The sequence below is a fragment of the Brassica oleracea genome, chromosome C2, assembly GCF_000695525.1.
Source record: "Brassica oleracea var. oleracea cultivar TO1000 chromosome C2, BOL, whole genome shotgun sequence".
Lineage (NCBI taxonomy): Eukaryota > Viridiplantae > Streptophyta > Magnoliopsida > Brassicales > Brassicaceae > Brassica > Brassica oleracea.
This window is the reverse complement of record NC_027749.1, coordinates 14,084,364-14,103,204: the sequence shown is the minus strand read 5'-3', so window position 1 is coordinate 14,103,204 and position 18,841 is coordinate 14,084,364. Positions and strand designations below refer to the sequence as shown.

General features: G+C 36.3%; 4 protein-coding genes across 6 annotated transcripts; all 4 read right to left on the bottom strand.

Annotated features, from left to right (window-relative positions):
* Nucleotides 1–1,842: 1,842 nt before the first annotated feature.
* LOC106325255 (protein DYAD) lies at nucleotides 1,843–4,516 on the bottom strand. 2 transcript variants are annotated; one of them, XM_013763290.1, is made up of 7 exons: nucleotides 4,402–4,516; nucleotides 4,225–4,331; nucleotides 3,440–4,149; nucleotides 2,985–3,368; nucleotides 2,768–2,885; nucleotides 2,615–2,698; nucleotides 1,843–2,470 (listed from the first exon to the last, which is right to left on the bottom strand). In XM_013763290.1, exons 1-7 carry the CDS (start codon nucleotides 4,475–4,477, stop codon nucleotides 2,093–2,095), a joined length of 1,857 nt encoding a protein of 618 aa, XP_013618744.1. In that variant the 5' UTR covers nucleotides 4,478–4,516; the 3' UTR covers nucleotides 1,843–2,092. The 2 variants fall into 2 exon arrangements, with proteins under 2 accessions (XP_013618744.1, XP_013618745.1); XM_013763291.1 differs by having other exon boundaries at nucleotides 4,225–4,325.
* Nucleotides 4,517–13,882: 9,366 nt separating this feature from the next.
* Nucleotides 13,883–14,295, bottom strand: LOC106323510. Its single transcript, XM_013761621.1, has 2 exons — nucleotides 14,224–14,295; nucleotides 13,883–14,158 (listed from the first exon to the last, which is right to left on the bottom strand). The coding sequence occupies exons 1-2, from the start codon at nucleotides 14,293–14,295 to the stop codon at nucleotides 13,883–13,885; spliced, it is 348 nt and encodes a 115-aa protein (XP_013617075.1).
* A 2,214-nt stretch (nucleotides 14,296–16,509) lies between these two features.
* Nucleotides 16,510–16,942, bottom strand: LOC106326438. The gene has a single exon (XM_013764417.1). It carries the CDS (start codon nucleotides 16,843–16,845, stop codon nucleotides 16,525–16,527), a length of 321 nt encoding a protein of 106 aa, XP_013619871.1. The 5' UTR covers nucleotides 16,846–16,942; the 3' UTR covers nucleotides 16,510–16,524.
* A 227-nt stretch (nucleotides 16,943–17,169) lies between these two features.
* On the bottom strand, nucleotides 17,170–18,666 carry LOC106326252 (cell number regulator 6). Of its 2 annotated transcripts, none has more exons than XM_013764277.1 (5): nucleotides 18,503–18,666; nucleotides 18,312–18,426; nucleotides 17,941–18,055; nucleotides 17,581–17,849; nucleotides 17,170–17,505 (listed from the first exon to the last, which is right to left on the bottom strand). In XM_013764277.1, the coding sequence occupies exons 2-5, from the start codon at nucleotides 18,417–18,419 to the stop codon at nucleotides 17,281–17,283; spliced, it is 717 nt and encodes a 238-aa protein (XP_013619731.1). In that variant the 5' UTR covers nucleotides 18,420–18,426; nucleotides 18,503–18,666; the 3' UTR covers nucleotides 17,170–17,280. The 2 variants fall into 2 exon arrangements, with proteins under 2 accessions (XP_013619731.1, XP_013619732.1); XM_013764278.1 differs by having other exon boundaries at nucleotides 18,312–18,419.
* Between the last annotated feature and the right edge of the window lie 175 nt (nucleotides 18,667–18,841).

The following is an 18,841-nucleotide window of genomic DNA, read 5'->3' as shown; positions in this document are numbered from 1 at the left end:
GGGGGGTGCACAAAGCCGGGCTTGATACCAAACCAAACTGATTAAGCATTGTGTTCAGGGCAGTAAATTTGTAATCATTTCAGAATGCAATTAACAAAAATGTTAGCTGGTTAAGTTGGTTTAAAGTTATTGAATATTGGCTTACGTACCTGAGATCAAAGTGGAAATTTTCATTGTTTTTCGTTATTTTTTTTAATCAAATTACTAGAAAAAACAATAGAAATTACAGAATTATAGAAGCAAATCACACTTTCCATATTTTTTAATATTATAAGAAGGGAAAAGCAACAAACAATATTGATTAACAAAAGTCATTCAAAATAAACAATTAAACCTCCCCTTTTGATAACACGAAACAAATATCCATTTTACTTTTTTTTTTGGTTTTTTCAAGTATATTTCTGTTTATTAAGTTTTTGTTTTAACGTTATTATTAAAATTAAAATTAAAATTTTTTCGATAAAATTGTTTATAAAATTATATAGGGCCAAAAAAATTTTTTACCGCATCTTACTTTATAAATCTCAGGATCGACTCTGAGGGCATTAAGAAATGTTTAGGAACTTTGGCTTAAAAGGTTGTATTCATATCCGATATTAAAAATTTGATACAAAGCTTATTTGGACATGAAGTTTGGTACATGCACACTCTAACCTTTCTCAAAATATTGTTGTACTAACTACACGGTGATTTTGATAATTTGAAGATGGTCTTTTCAGTCCAAAGATTGAATCAGACAAAGAAAATGGCACTGAATCAATACTTTACGGTTCCTTATAGAAGTAAAGTGATTGCAAATTTCATGTACACGGTAACACAAGCGACAAGAGTGATTTTAGGGCTTAAGCAGAGCCGTGTCTGTTCAATTTTTTTTAATAAAAGTAATGGCTTAGGGCATTAATTATTTGATCACAAACAAAACTTAAGGGCATGTTTATAAATGCTTTCTCATATGTTCCAAAGTTCTTTTCCTTACAATTATTGTCACAAAAATCAAAACTAACCTATATGCTCTTCTAACAACATTAAATTTCATTTCTCTGTATTTACTTACACACTTGTTTATATTTAACTAATTGCATTGAAAATTATTTTTCGTAAATTTTTATTTGGTAGTCGATTTTTATTCCTTTTATGTACTTAAATATTTTAATTATAGATAATATTTTTATATCAGTTCTTTTTCTCTATTTACTTTTGTAAACAGTTTACCCTTTGTCAAAAACTAATAATTAATAAATTACTTTCTTTAAAAAAATTATTTATATATTTTAACATATTGAAACATTTAACTATTTTATTGTGCCTATGGGAGTAAAAGCTCTAAGCAAGGCTCTTAGCAAACACACATAAAATGTGCCTCTTAATTTGAGATATATAATGTTTATTTTGAGGCTTCGTTTCAGTATTTTTCTATATTCTTCTACGGTATTCCTCTGTTAGTACAAATTTACCTTTTGGAAGCATAACACATTTCTAATTTTTTTTCCAACTTCTATTATTATAAAAAAATTTTGAACTTTGTGAACCGAAAATTATAACCGGAGAACCCATCGGAAAGACCAAAATTTTAAACCGCAAGTTAAACAGTACCACGGCTGAATCTAAGAGGTCCGTATTAGGGTTAACCCAAAGAACATAACCGGACCGGATCAGTACAACATTCTCAAACTATTATTTCTACAGTTCAATGGGGACGTAACAAATCTGCGTGATAGATTATCAAAATCAATTTTGCATGAAATGAGTTTTAAAATAAAAAGCCTTGCGAATTGAATAAGTATATATAACCGTATCAATAATAGAAATGGTTCAGTAAGACAGAATCATTTGGTCCCATTGTTTCAATCTTCAAAATATTTTCCTATGATATATAAAGTCCATTCAAGACATCCCTCTATGAGACATAAAGTAAAGAGGAAAAATAATTCAAAATTCCCAATTATTGCTCCCATAAGAATAAGGGTCCCTTCTCTTATTTTCCGTACCTTAAATTCTATAATAAGTGATAGTTGTAAAAACCTGCTCGCTTGTGGTTTACCATTGACAGCTTACTTGTAGGGCAAGTAAGATCTCAAGACTGATGACAGCTTTAAAGGTCAAAGAGATTTGTTGGCGTTTCTGGAGAACGAAGGGTGAATGGAAAAGGCAAGACGGGAGATGGTCGGTGACTAGGCGAAGAAGCAAACTCATCAGTATCAGTTGCAGCAACAAGGGCAGGCAGTTTAGGCCAGGAGAAACTCGCCACAGGCCTGCAGATTCTGAAACCAGTGTTGTGTATAAGTGATGGTTGTTCTTGTCGATTATGATTCCTAGCTTTTTGAGGTGACTCCGTGATTTGATTTTCCTTCACTTCTCCTTCTTGTGTCTTCAACATTGGTGAATCCTCTAGTAGAAAAGGCATCTCCGTTGAGTCTGGCATTCTAGGACAGTTCTCGTCCACTGTTTTCTTAAGCCATCCCATGTCTTCCTGCAATATTTGCATCCATCAAACACACAAATGTTTCATCAGCAAAGTGACATCTTTATAGAAGGTTTCACTTTTGAGTAAGTTCAGCTACAACTAGCCAGAAGAGTGTTTGTGTTTGGAAACACAATCTTGGGATATATTTACCTCCATTTTGCGCAAGGTATCTGCAATTATCACTAGCTGGTCCTCAATTTTGGATTTTTTCTTCAGCAGATCAGCGTAGATTTCCTGAGACGAAGCAGCAGAAATGTTCAATAGACAGTTATCACAAGGTAGAAATGTTTTTGAGTTCTTTACCTTTGCTGGAGTCATCATGCTATCATGGTGTACGTTCTGACTAGTAACACAAGATTTAGGTGTAGTCATGATAGCAAGCTCCTCCTCTTCTTTCTTTGACGTGAGTTTCTCCATCTCTCTGCTCAAGACCAAGTCAAACATAAGCGGACAGTTGCTACAAGAAAACAAAGGAAAGAGAGATGATCATATAACCAAGCAAAATAAGTTGGATTTGTACCTTTTAAGGCTAGCTAATCCTTCTCTGATGTCACGGATATCTCCAGCGCAGACAGGATCTTGAGTAGGACTGTCACCAAGCTTCCAACCAAGTGGAGGTGTCCAATAAGGATCTTCGACTCCTGCTTCTTTCCTTAAGTTAACCAAATCAGAACTCTCCAACCAATACTCCATAGCTCCATCTGCATTGTGTTTTCTCCTAAACCTGTCTTGACCTCCAGGAGCCACCTTCCCTGCCATGTGCTTAAGCAGATGATCTAAAAGACCCGTGTCCCCAATCAGCTTCCTTGCTTCTGACCTCAACTCTGCCCTGAGCATGGAGTTACCAACCACAGCGTTTTTCTCCTTCATCACTTTTAACATGTTCTTCTCAGCAAGTTTGTACCTTCAACATAAAACAAAAAATCAGATGAATCCAAAAATTCAGAGATGATTAAAGATATGCTCTTTTTTTACCTCTCAACAGACCATCTGTCAATAAAGTTCTTCTCTGATCTCCTCGTATAAACCACAATCTGATTCTCCTTCTTCTGCTCAGATACATTGGCCCTCTGAGCGAATCTTCTCTTCTCGTTTGCATCCTTCTCAGCTCGAAGATCACTGCTTTCAATCTCATCCCCTGTTTTCCTCTTATAAACAACGATTTGGTTTTCCTTCTTCTGATCAAGCACCTTAGCCCTCTTAGCGAGATTCTCAGCCCTGGATTCACTTAGCTTCCTCTTACCAGTGCCATCATCTTCCTCCTTGAGTCTACAACTCTTGTTGTTGTTATAGTCAATATGGCGGCTCTGGTAGCGGACGCGCAACCTCTTCCCCCACTTGACCATCCCTCTCGATCTCAGCTCAGACCAGCACTTTCCCTCAGGCGAAATCGCGCGATAGAGTCTAGCGGCGTTGTGCTTCGCCGGTTGAGAATCGTCGGAAACCCAAAAACTCCAGGACTTTCTACTCAGAGAAACCTCGTGAGGTGGGATTCTTCTGTAGAGCAAGTCTCCGGCTAGATCCGCCGTCGTCACATACCCCTCGTCAAGAACCGGAAGAAGACTACCACCACTCTTCTTATTCTCCGGTTTAGTCCGGTTAGTAGCGGCGAAATCGAAATACGATATGAGTGAGTACATGCTCGGGTACCGGAGAGACACGTGACGTCCCGTGACTTTGTTCACCTGAGCAAAATAAAAATAAAAAATAAATCAGTCTTTGAGAAAACGTGAGGAGAAGGAAACGTGAGGTTTTATTACCATGACGATTCTGATGGATTTGAGCTGCTCCGGCGTCGATGATCTCAGAGGGAGGACGGAGGAATCGATTTCGTAGTAAGATCCCACTCTTATGTGCGCCACTGCAACTATAACCAACAAAAATAATCAGAGAAAAAAAAGGGAGTTTGAAGAGAAAGCGAGAACAAGAGTTATTACCATTCAACGGAGGCGGCGGCGGCGAAGGGTTTTTACCGGCGGAGGCTCCTCTGATCGGATACCTTTTCACGAACATCGTTTCCTGCACACGAGCGTACGTACACTCAGAGGTTTAACTTTTTTATTTTTTTAATTTCCGAGGAAAATCAGTTGATGCCTGCCTGGAGAATATATTTCGAAAAAAGCTGACTAACAATAAACACACACGCGCTATCAGGTGCGCGCGTGGGAGACACTAAGGAAACACTGTCAACATCACTTGACCAACGACGATGATGATTTTATTTCGATCGTCATGAGAAAGAGACCATTTTTCGTTTGTTTGGATTCATTAAATACAGAGAGAGAGAGAGAAAGCTTACAACCATGATCGTCTGCTCCCGATGATCCTTTTCTTCCCTTCGATTTCCCTGGAAAATCAGTAACGGAAACTGTAAATCTGATTCAGTGAACATGAACGCGTTGGAAGAGAGAATCGGAAACAAACGAACAATTTTATTTTTCTCACCGGAAAAAAAAGAGCTTTTTCTCTGCTGAGGAAGGACGAAACGGAAAAGAAAAAAAGCTTCGAAATGTCGCTTTCGTTAAAATCTACGTATATAGAGAGAGAGAGAGAGAGAAAGGGAGAGTGTGGTGTGTGTGCCTGATATGCGTGTGGCATGTCACGTGAGTCTTTTGCCTGCGCTGCAAGCTGAGTTTAATTGACATTTTTACCCTCAAACCGCCTGTAACTATGTAACTGTGCTCCTTCGCGGCGATTTATTTGTCTGTGCTCGTTCACAAGCTAGAGAAAATATTGGCACATGCAGTGAAGCGATGGATTTATGTCACGTGTTACTTTTGGAACTTGTGTGATATTTGACGGTGTTAAAACATGAAGGAATGTGGAATCGACTGTACCTGATAATAACTTTGTGTTTCCGTGTAGTTTTGAGGTGTTACACACGCGCCTGCGGTTCTCATTCCGTTATTGCCTACTACTAGAGTCTACAGCGGGGACCGACTACACTACACTTCAGAATTTCAAAATCTTTTTATTTGATTTCGTACATATGTATTCAATTATTCATTATCATTGATTTACTATTTTTAGACAAAAGAAATATTGTAGATTTATATAAGTTTTGTTTTGGCAAAACCAAACCTTATTTTATTCACATATATTTTGTTCAAATTATATATGACTTATATTCCTTCATCCACACTAAATTAGTTTTTTTATTATTACAACAACACTAATTCGTTAAGCAAAAACAAAAACAACACTAAATTCGTTTATCATTAATTTGTTGAAATGATACTATATTACTTTCTAGCTTCAATATTATTTTTTTTGGGCTCAACTTACCCACGCAGCGTGCGGTTATCATTCCGTTATTGCCTCCTACTAGAGTCTAGAGCTGAAATCAGATTTTCGTACTATATCTGATTTGATACATTCATAATCATTGATTTGTATTCAATAAAGAAAAAATATTGTTAGCTTACAAAAAACAAATATTGTTTTATGTAAGTTTCTTTTTTTTGACGAAACAAGTAAGTTTCATTTTTTTGTCAAAACAAAATTACAAACCTAGCTTTATTCATATATATTTTTGTCAAAATGAAAATTTTTCATTCACACAAATTCGCTTGTCATAATTCAATTTGCATGAAAATATGGTATATTTATTATAATGGTTCAAGATGTATTTGATCCAATTGAACATTAGACTAAGCCTAAAGACTTCGATTGCTCCCAAAAATAAATTCTTTAATTCCACTATTGCTTTCTAATGAAGTGATCAGAAGAAACAAATTTCCAGATATATATTAGCTATGACCTCGTCTAGGACTAGGACGTGTACTGATCAATGTTTTCTTACATCGGATGTAGTGATGTACTAATCAATTTCTGGTATAATTATTTGAAACAATTACAGTCAGGTCACTTTCAATCTTTTTATATCATTCACTTATTGCTACACACTTTTTCTTCCAACAATTTATCGAATCCTAACTAAAATACACTAACCGTAACTCTAAAACTTATAGATCTAACTAGAAAATAAGCGGAAATTAACCCCAACCACACATCTCCTCTCCTATCTGACAGACAATATTAATAATAGTACACTTTAACAAAATTTATATTTGTCTTATTTTATGACCAGTGGATCTACTATTGTAACTTTAATATGAATGGTCCAGATTCATCTTATCTTTTTAACACATCATCATCTTTATCAGCTGATTTTTTTTGTCCTCATAAATCCGAAAATCCCAACCTTCAACCATCTCTCTCGATTCATTGCCGGCGAATGGAGTTCCGGTGACTCTCGTTGGAATTTCGCGATGGACAAGGAAATCATGTCACTAATTATTCTCGTTTTCCCAGATATGTCCTTGCTTGAATTACAAAACAATGTCGTCAACGAGTTCTTCACCGTCACGGCTGCGGCACCTCCGGTGGTTTTGAGTTATTGGCCGCCTAACACAAAGGAACTTGTAACCGGAATCTCCACACCGCCGGTCATGCTTATCCACCATGGATCTGTCTTGTACTTCTACGGTCATTTCGAACTGAGTCAAGACAACATTACATGAACTGAACTAGTTATGATGATTGCGTACATATGGATATCATGTTTGTTTATGTTAATTTATATTTTATGTAAATTTTATAAGAGTTACATATGTTGAACTGGTGAGACATAAGATTTGCTTTGCAGATTTTGGGTTAATTTAGTAATATGATTTTTTTTTAGGTTTTTAATAGTTTTAGCAATGTTTTTGTACCTGATCCAAACCCACGATCGAATTGATAATTTTGGTGACGTATATAATCTGATCATACTAAGTTAAAACATAATATATAAAAACATGATAAAACCTAGAAAAAAAATTCATCATTAACCCGCCATCTGATACTGTTGACCCGATAAAATATTATATAAATTTGATGATATTTTTTAAAATGTTGATTCAAAATTTTTCAATACTTTTTAGTAGTACTTAAAAGTGAATAAACTTTTTGATTTGTGATTCTTTAATAGTATGAATTTGTAGGTTTTTAATAGTTTTAGCAATGTTTTTGTACCCGGTCCAAACCCGCGGTCTAATTAATAAATCTGGTAATCCATATATAATCCGATCTGGATTAAGTTAAAACTCAATATGTAAAAACTTGATAAAACTTGGTAAAAACTCATCATTAACCCGCCCTATCATACTGATTGATCCAAAAAAATATTATATAAATCTGATGACATTTTTAAAAATATTGATTTAAACTTTTTGCGTACTTTTTAATAGTACTTAAAATTGAATATATCGAATGACACTAAGATTTTTTAAAAATTACATTATAAAAAATTCTCAAAAAAATTACATGATAAGATGGAAAGGGACCCATTTCCAAATTCATAGTGTATCCCTCTATTATAAATGTGGTTCTTATATTCAGTTTCAATAGTATTGAGTAAAAAATGGATTTATTTAAAGTATTTTATAGTTACAGAAAAATAATAATATAATTAATGAGTAGGTGCAATATTTTTGTAAGTAACTTTTTAGGATGATCATATTTTAATAATATAGATAATAAAAAGAAATTTGTGTGATATAATATTGTTCAAGAAAATATATCATAAAAATATGTTGAAGCGTTTAAGAAAATACTTAATGAATCATGCATATATTGAAATACATATTTATTCATATGATAGGGTGCCATCATAAGTGAACAACTTCCAGTTCATTAAAATACGGTCAATAATTATTCTATGCTTTTTGTTCATGTGGTTGTTCTATGGTTTTTCCAAAGATTATGAGTAATAAGGTTAACATATTTTTTTTGTTTATATGTGGGTGATGAATTATGATAGGTTATTAATTTGAAACTTAATTATGATATAGTTATAACATAAAAGAGAGTTGTTGTCGATCTAGGTTAATAAGGGACCCACTATATATGTGACTAAAATCTATCAATTGAAAAAAAGATTCTAATGTAACAGATTAAATATTTTTGATTTAGTTAAAACAATATAAAAAACATATTAAGTTTTAATGAAAAGGTCCAAACAATTTTTATAAGTAGATTTATCAAGACTACTTCCCTTTTAATAGAATAGATATCGACCGTAGTGCGTTACCCCGTACATATATATATATACACATTGTTCGTTTGCTTTTGTATTTGCTTTAGATATTGATTACTTTTCTTTTTGGTCACCACTATAATTTTCTATATAGATTTTTGTTGAAAATAGATTTTACCATTCTCCAAACCAGCTTTGAGATTCAGTCCAATAGTTTGAAGATCCATTAAAATGATGCTGAACCATAAGAGAACAAAGACCTATCACAAATCTATAAGAATTCATTTCCTCTTCTACTAAGGGAGTGTTAGTGGGATGTAAATTTCTAATGATTGTTAAAATTCTTAAATTCTAGTGTTATTAATTAGTGGATTTATTTTCATCACGATTGTATCTTCATCATATTCAATAATCAACATATCTTCACCCTCAAATTCATATATAAAAATAATTTTAATTGAGTTTTAAGATACAAATAAATTCACATGGAAGATTAACAAAGACATGGAAAAGGTCCGCGAATATACAGAGTCGGGACTGGTATTATTGGGCCCCAATCAACTTATATACAAACAAGATAAAATTATTTAAGAAACCTAAATGAAGAGATGAAAACAAATTATCTATCTTTATGTAATATATAAAAATTTATATATTTTCATATGTTTTTTTGTCAATTTCGGGCCACAACGGACCGGCCCATTAGCTCATTAACCCCATGAAGGAGAGGTTCCTTACTTTGGAGCAGAGGAGGGATTGAAACCTTGATGCCAAAGTGAAGGAACCTAGGAACAGATCACTCTATTGGTTCTGTTTGAATATGAACTCCGGATGGAGAACTGAATGGATTGAACGGTCGCACGAAGGTTTCGGAAAGTCTCTGATATTCCCGACTCCAAATGGTGTTTGATACGACTCACAAGATCACCAAGTGAAGGATCTCTCGTCGTTGCTTGATATGACGCACAAGTCCATCGATTTGAGGAAGTGTTTACTTGGATATGACTCACCAAGAAACAAGACAAGTTCTTACAAAGAACAAAGAGTTTTAACTCAGAAAATTCAGACAAAATCGATAGTTTTATTTCGTGGCTCTTAGACCTTATTTATAGGATTACAAGTTATAGAAATCCAAAAAAGAATGTGTTAAAAACAAGACATAAAAGACCGAAAACAAAGACTTGACTAAATAAAGTCTTTGACTGAAACTTGGACTGCCTCTTGATATAGTCACGACCAGGACTTTGAAAGGTGAAGAATATGCTCCTGATATGGGCCATGACATGTCCCTTTGAGGCCTGGTCGAAATCCATCTTTTCCCTTAGCCAATATTTGATCGGTTTTTCCATTTGGCTCAAACAAATATGTTTTTGAATCTTTTTGAAAACCATCAAGCCCAAGAATTTCTTGGACATTTAGAACATGGATAATCACCTTTGGCATGATTGAATTGGTCATTGGTTCATCAGAAAGAAGGTTAGCCATTTCCAACTTCTCGGGTGGTCGAACCAGCTCGAAAGATCGAACATGCTTGCTCAGCTTGTCCAAGTGAGTGTCAGTCCTACTCAGCTCGTTTATGATAGTGTCAGCCCAGCTCACTTGAGTATTCAGCTCATCCAAGAAAGTGTCACTTTGATTTAGCTCGAGCAGCTCGATCCGGAGCACATCATTCCCTCCCTCTTCAAAAGGATTTGACCTCAAATCCATTTTACCTGTTTCAAAAGGGAATGAATCGGACAAAAAGAATTTAAAATTCATGTAAAAGTCTGAGAAGAAAATTTTTGGAAAGAAACTTCCTGATTGTATAGATTGATCTCCTGGTCGCAAATGTCGGGTTTGAAGCTGGTTGAATCGGTTAGCTTCCAATTGAGGCAAGTGTAGAACTGGTTTGGCCGGTTTTAGAGAATGGATCATAACTTCATAATTCCGTGGCCATTTCTTCTGATATTAGGCTTTCTGGAAATATGGGAGATCCATCTTGAATCCTATGATCGGCTTTGTCTCAGACCGCTTCTTCATTGGGCTTGAATCTCCTTCGAAAGTCTGGTACTCACATATAGATGGACTGTGAAACTTCCGGTTTGTAAAATTCATAACTTTTTCCTCCGTGAATAATTTCTTGTAATTCCAAGCCTTAGTGAATCCTTGTTGAGTTGGCCTTCTGGGAAAATTGAATTCATGGAAAAGGACCTTTTGGATGTTGAGATATTCACCTTGGACTGAACCTCTGTCGCTGGCATCTCCAAGGTAGCCAGTTTGGACAGCTTGGTTATGTTTCAAAAACTTGAAGTGCTCCTGAAAGTTTATGGGAAAAGGCGTAGAAGTTGTTCCTGGATCAAAGCAAAGTTGGTTCTCCATGATGATGGGTGTTATGCTTGGTGCTTTCTTTTCCTCAAAATCTTGTAAAAATGAGATAAGACTACTCAGATGCTCCGGTTGCAAAAAAGTTAGTTTTGCATTAGTCTATTCATCATCAAGCATACAATCAGATCCAGGAAGAGAACGATCACACTTATCCCCACAAATTATCAAACTTTCAATCAGATCTTCATCATATTCATCAAGAATTGGTAAAGAATCTGAAAAATCTTTTAGCTCTTCAAGGGTGTTTTCAGATTTACCGTTGGGTTTTTCACTGACGAATATTGGTTGTTCAGCTACAGGTGCACATGTGGTTGTGCTCTTCTTTAGGCTCTTGCTGTCGCCCTCATGGAACTCCTTCTCTCCAATTTCCTCCTCGGACCGGTTGGTCCGCCTTGGGCGTTCTCTCCTTGCAGCGGGTCTAGGACGATCAGTCTGTTGGATACCCTGAATCTCGTCCAGCCTTTAGTGTATTTGATCTAGCCATGCATTTATAAAGTTAGCAAAAATATCATTCAAAGCCCTCATTTGCAAGTTAGACAACCCATCGACAGAATTTTTGGGTCAGCTTCTTTCTTCTCCACTACTCATTGTTCCTGAAATTTCTTAAACACAAAACCTTAGATAAAAACCTCACACACTCAAGTGTTTGATCCTCACCCACACACGTGTTTCTCTCAGAATTTGTAGTGATCACACAAACAAGTTTCCACTCAAGGTTCTAAGAAAAACAAATCAAAGAATCCCAATGGACAATTCCAAGCAAACTCAAGGGAATTTCTTAAGATAGAAAGATAAGAGATTTTGGTTTGGAATCCGCTTTAACCACCTCAAAGGCTGGATTTCTCCTCAACCAGTAGGTTTTCTCTTCCACCACTAATCCACAAATCAAACTTTGAATTTTTTTTTTTAATTGTAGATCTTTTTTTTATATAGTGGATGGTAATGAGGGGCTCGGATTCAAGAAAGATAGAAGAAGAAGTGTTTATGAAGAAATGGAAGACAAGAAGATGGAATGATTCAGAAGATACCAGAAGAGTGGCTCTGATACCACTTGAAGGACCGTAGGAACGGATCACTCTACTGGTTCTGTTTGGATATGAACTTCGGATGGAGAACTGAATGGATTGAACGGTTGCACGAAGGTTGCGGAAAGCCTCTGATATTCCCGACTCCAAATGGTGCTTGATATGACTCACAAGACCACCAAGTGAAGGATCTCTCGTCGTTGCTTGATATGACGCACAAGTCCAACGATTTGAGGAAGTGTTTACTTGGATATGACTCACCAAGAAACAAGACAAGTTCTTACAAAGAACAAAGAGTTTTAACTCAGAAAATTCAGACATAATCGATTGCTTTATTTCGTGGCTCTTAGGCCTTTTATAGGATTACAAGTTGTAGAGATCCAAAGAAGAATGTGCTAAAAACAAGACATAAAAGACCGAAAACAAAGACTTGACTAAATAAAGTCTTTGACTGAAACTTAGACTGCCTCTTGATATAGCCACGACCAGGACTTTGAAAGGTGAAGAATATGCTCCTAATATGGGCCATGACATGTCCCTTTGAGGCCTGGTCGAAATCCATCTTTTCCCTTAGCCAATATTTGATCGGTTTCTCCATTTTGCCCAAACAAGTCTGTTTTTGAATCTTTTTGAAAACCATCAAGCCCAAGGATTTCTTGGACATTTAGAACATGGATAGTCACCTTTGGCATGATTGAATTGGTCATTGGTTCATCAGAAAGAATGTTAGCCATTTTCAGCTTCTCGGATGGTCGAACCAGCTCGAAAGATCGAACATGCTTGCTCAGCTTGTCCAAGTGAGTGTCAGTCCTACTCAGCTCGTCCATGATAGTGTCAGTCTAGCTCACTTGAGTATTCAGCTCATCCAAGATAGTGTCACTTTGATTTAGCTCGACCAGCTCGATCCGGGGCACATCACAAAGTGAACTTTGTCACAAGGCATGGCCACTGGACCACGACCATCTCGGCATATATTTTCATACGTATTATGTCAAAACATTAAATTTTTATAAATTAATATATAAAAACAATTTTTTTAATATTGGAATCCGTTATATAGATGGAACTCCGTTCAAATGTTTCACCCCAATAGTTTCAGGCCTGATTCTTAGAATATAAAATTGAAAAGAGGTAAACCAAATACTACATGAAACATCAGCATTGGGCTGTAGTCAAATCAATAATTAGTAGAATTAAAGCATAGCTATTGGAATTGAAGAAAAATATATGAATCGATTACCATCTTCAATTGAAACATGAAAACTTCTTTTTTAGCAACAATTGAAACATGAAACTACGTTTAGCAAGTTTAGCATACTTCAAAACCATGTTTCTTACAAGCTTTTGGTAAACTTGATCATCAGGCTATAAAATGAGTCACTGAAACTTGAGAAAGAAGGATCAATTCATATTCATAATGTGAATGTGGTGAGTACTAAAATAAGGGAAAAAGAAAGGCATGACCTAATAAAGTTGGACCGATTAAATTTGTTCATCAAGGTTTCACTAGATTTAAGCTTGTTTCCACAGGCCCGGCCCGCTACGAAGGCATTAGAAGCGGCCGCGTAGCCCAAGCCATTTTCCAATTTTTTTTTTTAAACTAAGTCTATTCAATCAAACAGAAAAATCCAATTTTTGAATGAGAGCTCCAATATAGTTGGACTGGCGCTGAGTTTCCATGAAGAATAAATCAACTGGAAAGTATAAAAGTTGTGGCAAGTCGGATCATAAATCTTTTAGAATGTCATAAGAAGACTATGCATAAAAATCAAGTAAATCCGATTGAAGTTGAGTTATAGTCACATAAACTAATATGGTTGAAGAAAACCCCTAAAGAGTGGTGGTACAATACATGCCAATACATGCATTTACACTGGAAAGACATTTTCAATACATATTAGAAGTGCAAGAAATGTGATCAAGTTTCTTGCGTGTATCGTGTTGCGGATGTCCCTCTCTAAGCACTTGAACAAAGACTCTGGTGGAATATGAGTGTGGTTAAAGAGGACATTATTTCTCTGCTTCCACAGATGGTAAATTGTAGCATGAACAACGGAGAGCTGCTGGCGCTTGTTGACTATCTCTTTTTATCCATGATAGAAGCTCCTGCCAATTAGAAAACAGTCTACCCGAAGGACGAGTCCTTAGCAAGACACACTTCCATACGGCAGTGCTGTACTCACAGTTAGGAGAAGATGATCTCGGTTCTCTGGATAGTGGGAACAAAGACAGCAGGTGGTCGGAATTTGCAAACGCCATGATGCTAGTCTTACTCTTGTTGGCAACCTATCATAATTTACAATCCACATGTAGAAAGCATGCTTAGGGACTGCTCCTATAAACCAAACAACCTTTGCCCAATCTTTCACATCTGCTCTTGGTATGATTGAATCCCATGTTTTAGCAGAAGAGTATCCTTGCATCGTAACCCCATTAACTGACCAATGATATGAATCCCGTTCAGTAGATAAGGAAGGCAGTGGTACCGTTGTCAGGTGAGTATGAAGCTCGAGAGCCTGTTCTGATCTTGGGTTCGGTAGTCTCCAGCGTGGTGCAGGCCTGTGCAACTTTAGCATTCCGTGGGAGACAAAGGTCTATTGGACGGACCACACCACAAAGGTCACGATACACGCAAGAAACCGGGGAACAAGTTTCTCCACTTCATGTCACTATGGATACGTTGAAGTCTTGAAGATTTCTAACCACACCACTATAACTTAATTGTCTCTCTGTTTTTACCTTTTCTTGCCAGAGAAACAATTCTCATCTAAGTGTTTCTACTTTGTAAGAACTCTTTTCATTTATGATATTAACATTCTTAGCAAAAAAAAGAAAGAAATGTGATCAACTAAAGATGGGAAACTTGTCACAATCTAATTAGGGTGAATGTATTGGAAAAATCATGTTGAAAATGACTTCAAACAGGAACAAGAATATTATACTTGGTAACTATAAATGTGTAATTAATTTTGAATTTGACCAGCTGATTCTTAGAAAGATTGATGTTTTATTGGGAATTTTTTTGGATAAATTAGGATTGATCAGAATATAGGAACTAGGTGACTGTTGGGGAAGCACTACTCACCACTGCTTACCACAAAATATATCCTATACAAACTACCCCTCAAGCTAACAGACAGTATACCATATGAGATTTGAAAAACTATTGTACTCTTGAATAAATACCTCAGAATGTGGAGGTTAGTTGTACCCTGCCACCTCAAAAATTTCACAAGTAGACCTAAAACCATGGATTGTATCTTAATTGGATATGTATAAAACACAAATGCCTATCGTTTTTCAGTAAATAATATATCAGACATTCACATCAATACGATCATGGAATCAATGAATGCATCATTTTTTTAAAAAATACATGAAAATATTCTTTTAAAAAAATTCTATTCAAATATATAACCTATATTGATGGGGCTAGCACATCTGGAAGTTCAATAGATGAAGTAGTAGACGATGATGACGATAGATCTATAAAACAATAGATGCTCCCGTTCCTTTTTGGATTGTTCAGATGTTCGGAAGAAAATATAAAGTAATTGACTATTTCAGATAAAAATCTCTTCCTCATGTTGTGTAGATAGTTCGTGTAAAAATATAGAGCACTTCGGATTTTTTCAGATTAAAATTCTCCTCGCATAAAAATATCAAGTAATACAAGTAGTTTTGGATAATACCAAATGAAAATATTTGGATAATCTCTGATAATAACATTACGGCAATCATGGATATTTTTGGCAATTCATGTAATTTTGGGTAATTCGTTTATGCATGTAGGCAAAGACCAATTCCTCCAAAACTAGAGAAAAGCACAAACCCACATAATGAAACAGTACAAACAGATGACGAAAAATAAAAAGAAGAGATAAACCAACATGATCAAGAGAAGGTATGAAAGAAAGAAGTAAGCAAAAACCAGCGAAGCTCACAAGTCGACGCCAAAGAGAACCACTTAAGGTATTTGTAACCTGTTGTAAAATCTACCTCTGGTTTCAAACAGATGTCTGTTGCGCATGCAAGTAAATCCGAGGTTAAGGATTGATTGTAGGCGGTTTATCTTTTCGTCGATCTCGCAGATCCACCAGTTTTGTCGACTTATCGGCTCGAGCTCAGTGGTGGCCGTGCGGTTTGAACATTTCGTCTCGGGTTGACTCGCCGTCGATGGTGATCTGTCGTGTTGCTTCGCTAGCTCCGGAAGAAGAAGGTTGGTTCTCGTCAAGGCACGTGTCCATTGATCGCCGAGCGATCGAACACGTGGTTGACTGACTCGACTTCTTCTGCGACGGGCTGTCTTTTTGGGCTTTCGGCTCAAAGGTGTTTGTTTAGACGGCCTTCCGTGTTGGGCCTTTGTTTCATGTTCTGTTTAATGTTGTGTTGGGCTTGGTTCAGTTGGTGGCCTCGTTCTATTAATAAAATTCTAGTGAAAAAAAGAAAAAAAAAATTCTAGTCAACGTTGAAAGCACATATGTATTTGCAATGTTCTGTTGTTATAAAATAACAGTAATAAAAACTCTTGTCGTTCATATCATCAAATTATCAATCAATTTAAAATAACTTTTTTTTGGTTTTTAATTAAATTTGGATGAATTAAAAAGCTAACAAGAAAAGACTAGTAGAATTTACAAGATGTATGTTAATTAGTTCCTATTTCTAGAGAAAACAAGTATGAGAAAGTCGAAACATTCAAAGCAAAAGAAGCTTCTTCTTTCTCGTCTTCTCGTATCTTGAATAGATCTCATAGCTTCGTCACTTCTGTAAGCTCTCATCACCGAGTCTTGTTCCACTTCGTCTTCTCTAAACATCAAATCTGCCACGTCATCTTCGCCGTAGAAAACATCTCCCTGTCCGGCGTTAACAAGACTTTTCCGTCGGCATGGCAACGATCCTGAAACTCGTGATCCCGCCGTTGTAGATGGTAAGTCAACGTTGGGAATCGAAGCAGCATCTCTTCCGATCATCTTTTTGGATATAGTTATGTTTTTGATCCTCGCGTATCTAGCAGAAAACTCAACTGTAAAGACTTTACGTACCTAATTTCGTACTTATCGTTACTTATACGAAACGATTTGGTATTTTCATTATTATTTTAATAAGTCTAGGAAATCTCAAAGAAACTTAAACGTATAATGATTGTTTATTTTTTAAATTTGTTTGTATTTGTCCAAAAGAATATTTTATCAAAATAAGGAGATTACACGCTACGTAAGAATATTTCAAATCAAATACTAATAAACTTTTTTCTTATATGTTATTTAAAACAATCTTGTGATAAGGATCTCTCTATTATTTATGAGTTTTAAACAAACCAAGTGGGTGTATATACTATATATATCATCCTTATTAAACCATGCATCTTCAGGTCCATACAAAACAAGACCTTGAATCTTTTTGCACTACAATGGCCGCATCACAAGGTCAGAGCTGTGGTGTGATACCGGGACAGAGTCATGGTGGTGTCCGTCGTTAGAGGAACTCATCTCTTGAACCGGTGGCGGGTTAACCACAGTCATTGGCATCACAAAGTTGTCCGAAAGACGGTTCTTCATCTCCCGGTGTGCTTGACAAACAGCACAGAAATGGAGGAAACAATGCACCATACATGGGTCGCAAGGAGAGTTCTGTTTAATCATCACAAACAACACGTTTTCAAAGCATCAACCTCCAGATATGTCACGAAACTTTGTGGTTTGTACCTGGAGATGATATTTGCGCTGGAGAGTTTGCCTGAAGTCTCCAGTGTAAATCCCACACATCCACCAAACAAAAAACAAGCTTTCACAAAAAAGAAACGTGGTATGTGGATCTATACCGGGAATACAAAGAAGCAAGGATGCGGCTGTAAGACCGCCTTCTACTACAATCGAATGGCAAACACATGCTCTCTTCCATGAGGTTTCTTCCTCACTCAGAGTTTCATAGACACGTCCGAACAGAACACTTGGGCAAAAGAATCCTTGCCAAACTGTATGAAAGACATGGAAGTAAGGAGCTCTTAATTAGTTCTAGTGAGATCACTCACTTGATGATGGTTTTATAGCAAATGAAAAACTTACAGCTATCCATGTCCTCAGTGCACCCGAATATTCCGGTAGTCCATGGCTCATCTGCAGGAGCTTCAAAATTTTCAGGCAAAGTTTGGCCACACTCGTTGCATTTGTAAACTGCTAGCTGCAGATTCAAACCGACCGGATTGGTTTTAGGGAATTATAAATTGATGCAAGAGCCAAGCACGTAACCACTAATAGGTTACTTGATGAACACGAAACACGGATCTATGGCGGAAACCATATAATTTCTGTTACATTCTTGATCGTAAACAATTGAATACAAGAAAGAAATAACCGTGATCATGTGAGAGTCCTCTTGAGATGCGTAAATGTAAAATTAGATCAGTAGAGAGAGAGAGAGAGAGAGAGAGACATACTTGAGGAACCTGAATCGGTTGATTCAGTTCGCCGGGATTAACCTCATCCACTGGAGCTTGTTCCTTTGTCAACTTCACGTACCTCGACGGTGCTCCTCCATCCGACATCTGAATCCTAAATTTTTAACAGTGATAAAACAAATCAACAATAATGGAATTGGGAAAGAAAAGGAAGACAAAAAGACACGAACCCGAGAAACAAAAGAGCAGTCCTAGAGGTTCTTCTTCTTGCTCCAGTGGTCGGATCTCTGTGAATTTGTTTATTTTTGTAATCACATTGAATAGAGCTTAACCAAAGTGTTCAAACGAGTTAAAGATTGGTCTTCTTTTGACAGGATGCAGGAATACACTTGTACATATGCTGAGGTGGCAATAACGAGAAGGCCACATAAGTAGAACCGAAAATATTTAAAGAGTTAGAAGAAGTCTCCGAAGTTTCTTTGTTCCCACATGTTAATATATAAGAGAACGAGTCTTAAGCAACGTTCTCCATCGATCAGTACGGCATGAGTATTGATGGGATATAAGAG

What these genes read in the sequence shown, in the direction of transcription:
- LOC106326438 (XM_013764417.1), bottom strand. Translation starts at nt 16,845, where the DNA reads ATGATCGGAAGAGATGCTGCTTCGATTCCCAACGTTGACTTACCATCT.
- LOC106323510 (XM_013761621.1), bottom strand. Translation starts at nt 14,295, where the DNA reads ATGCAAGGATACTCTTCTGCTAAAACATGGGATTCAATCATACCAAGA. An exon ending in ATGTGAAAGATTGGGCAAAG is followed by an intron (nt 14,159 to 14,223) that starts GTTGTTTGGTTT and finishes AAATTATGATAG; the next exon opens with GTTGCCAACAAGAGTAAGAC.
- LOC106326252 (XM_013764277.1), bottom strand. Translation starts at nt 18,419, where the DNA reads ATGTCGGATGGAGGAGCACCGTCGAGGTACGTGAAGTTGACAAAGGAA. An exon ending in CACTGAGGACATGGATAGCT is followed by an intron (nt 17,850 to 17,940) that starts GTAAGTTTTTCA and finishes TCTTTCATACAG; the next exon opens with TTTGGCAAGGATTCTTTTGC. An exon ending in AGCGCAAATATCATCTCCAG is followed by an intron (nt 17,506 to 17,580) that starts GTACAAACCACA and finishes ATGATTAAACAG; the next exon opens with AACTCTCCTTGCGACCCATG.
- LOC106325255 (XM_013763290.1), bottom strand. Translation starts at nt 4,477, where the DNA reads ATGTTCGTGAAAAGGTATCCGATCAGAGGAGCCTCCGCCGGTAAAAAC. An exon ending in GCCGCCGCCTCCGTTGAATG is followed by an intron (nt 4,332 to 4,401) that starts GTAATAACTCTT and finishes TGTTGGTTATAG; the next exon opens with TTGCAGTGGCGCACATAAGA. An exon ending in GACAGATGGTCTGTTGAGAG is followed by an intron (nt 3,369 to 3,439) that starts GTAAAAAAAGAG and finishes TTTATGTTGAAG; the next exon opens with GTACAAACTTGCTGAGAAGA.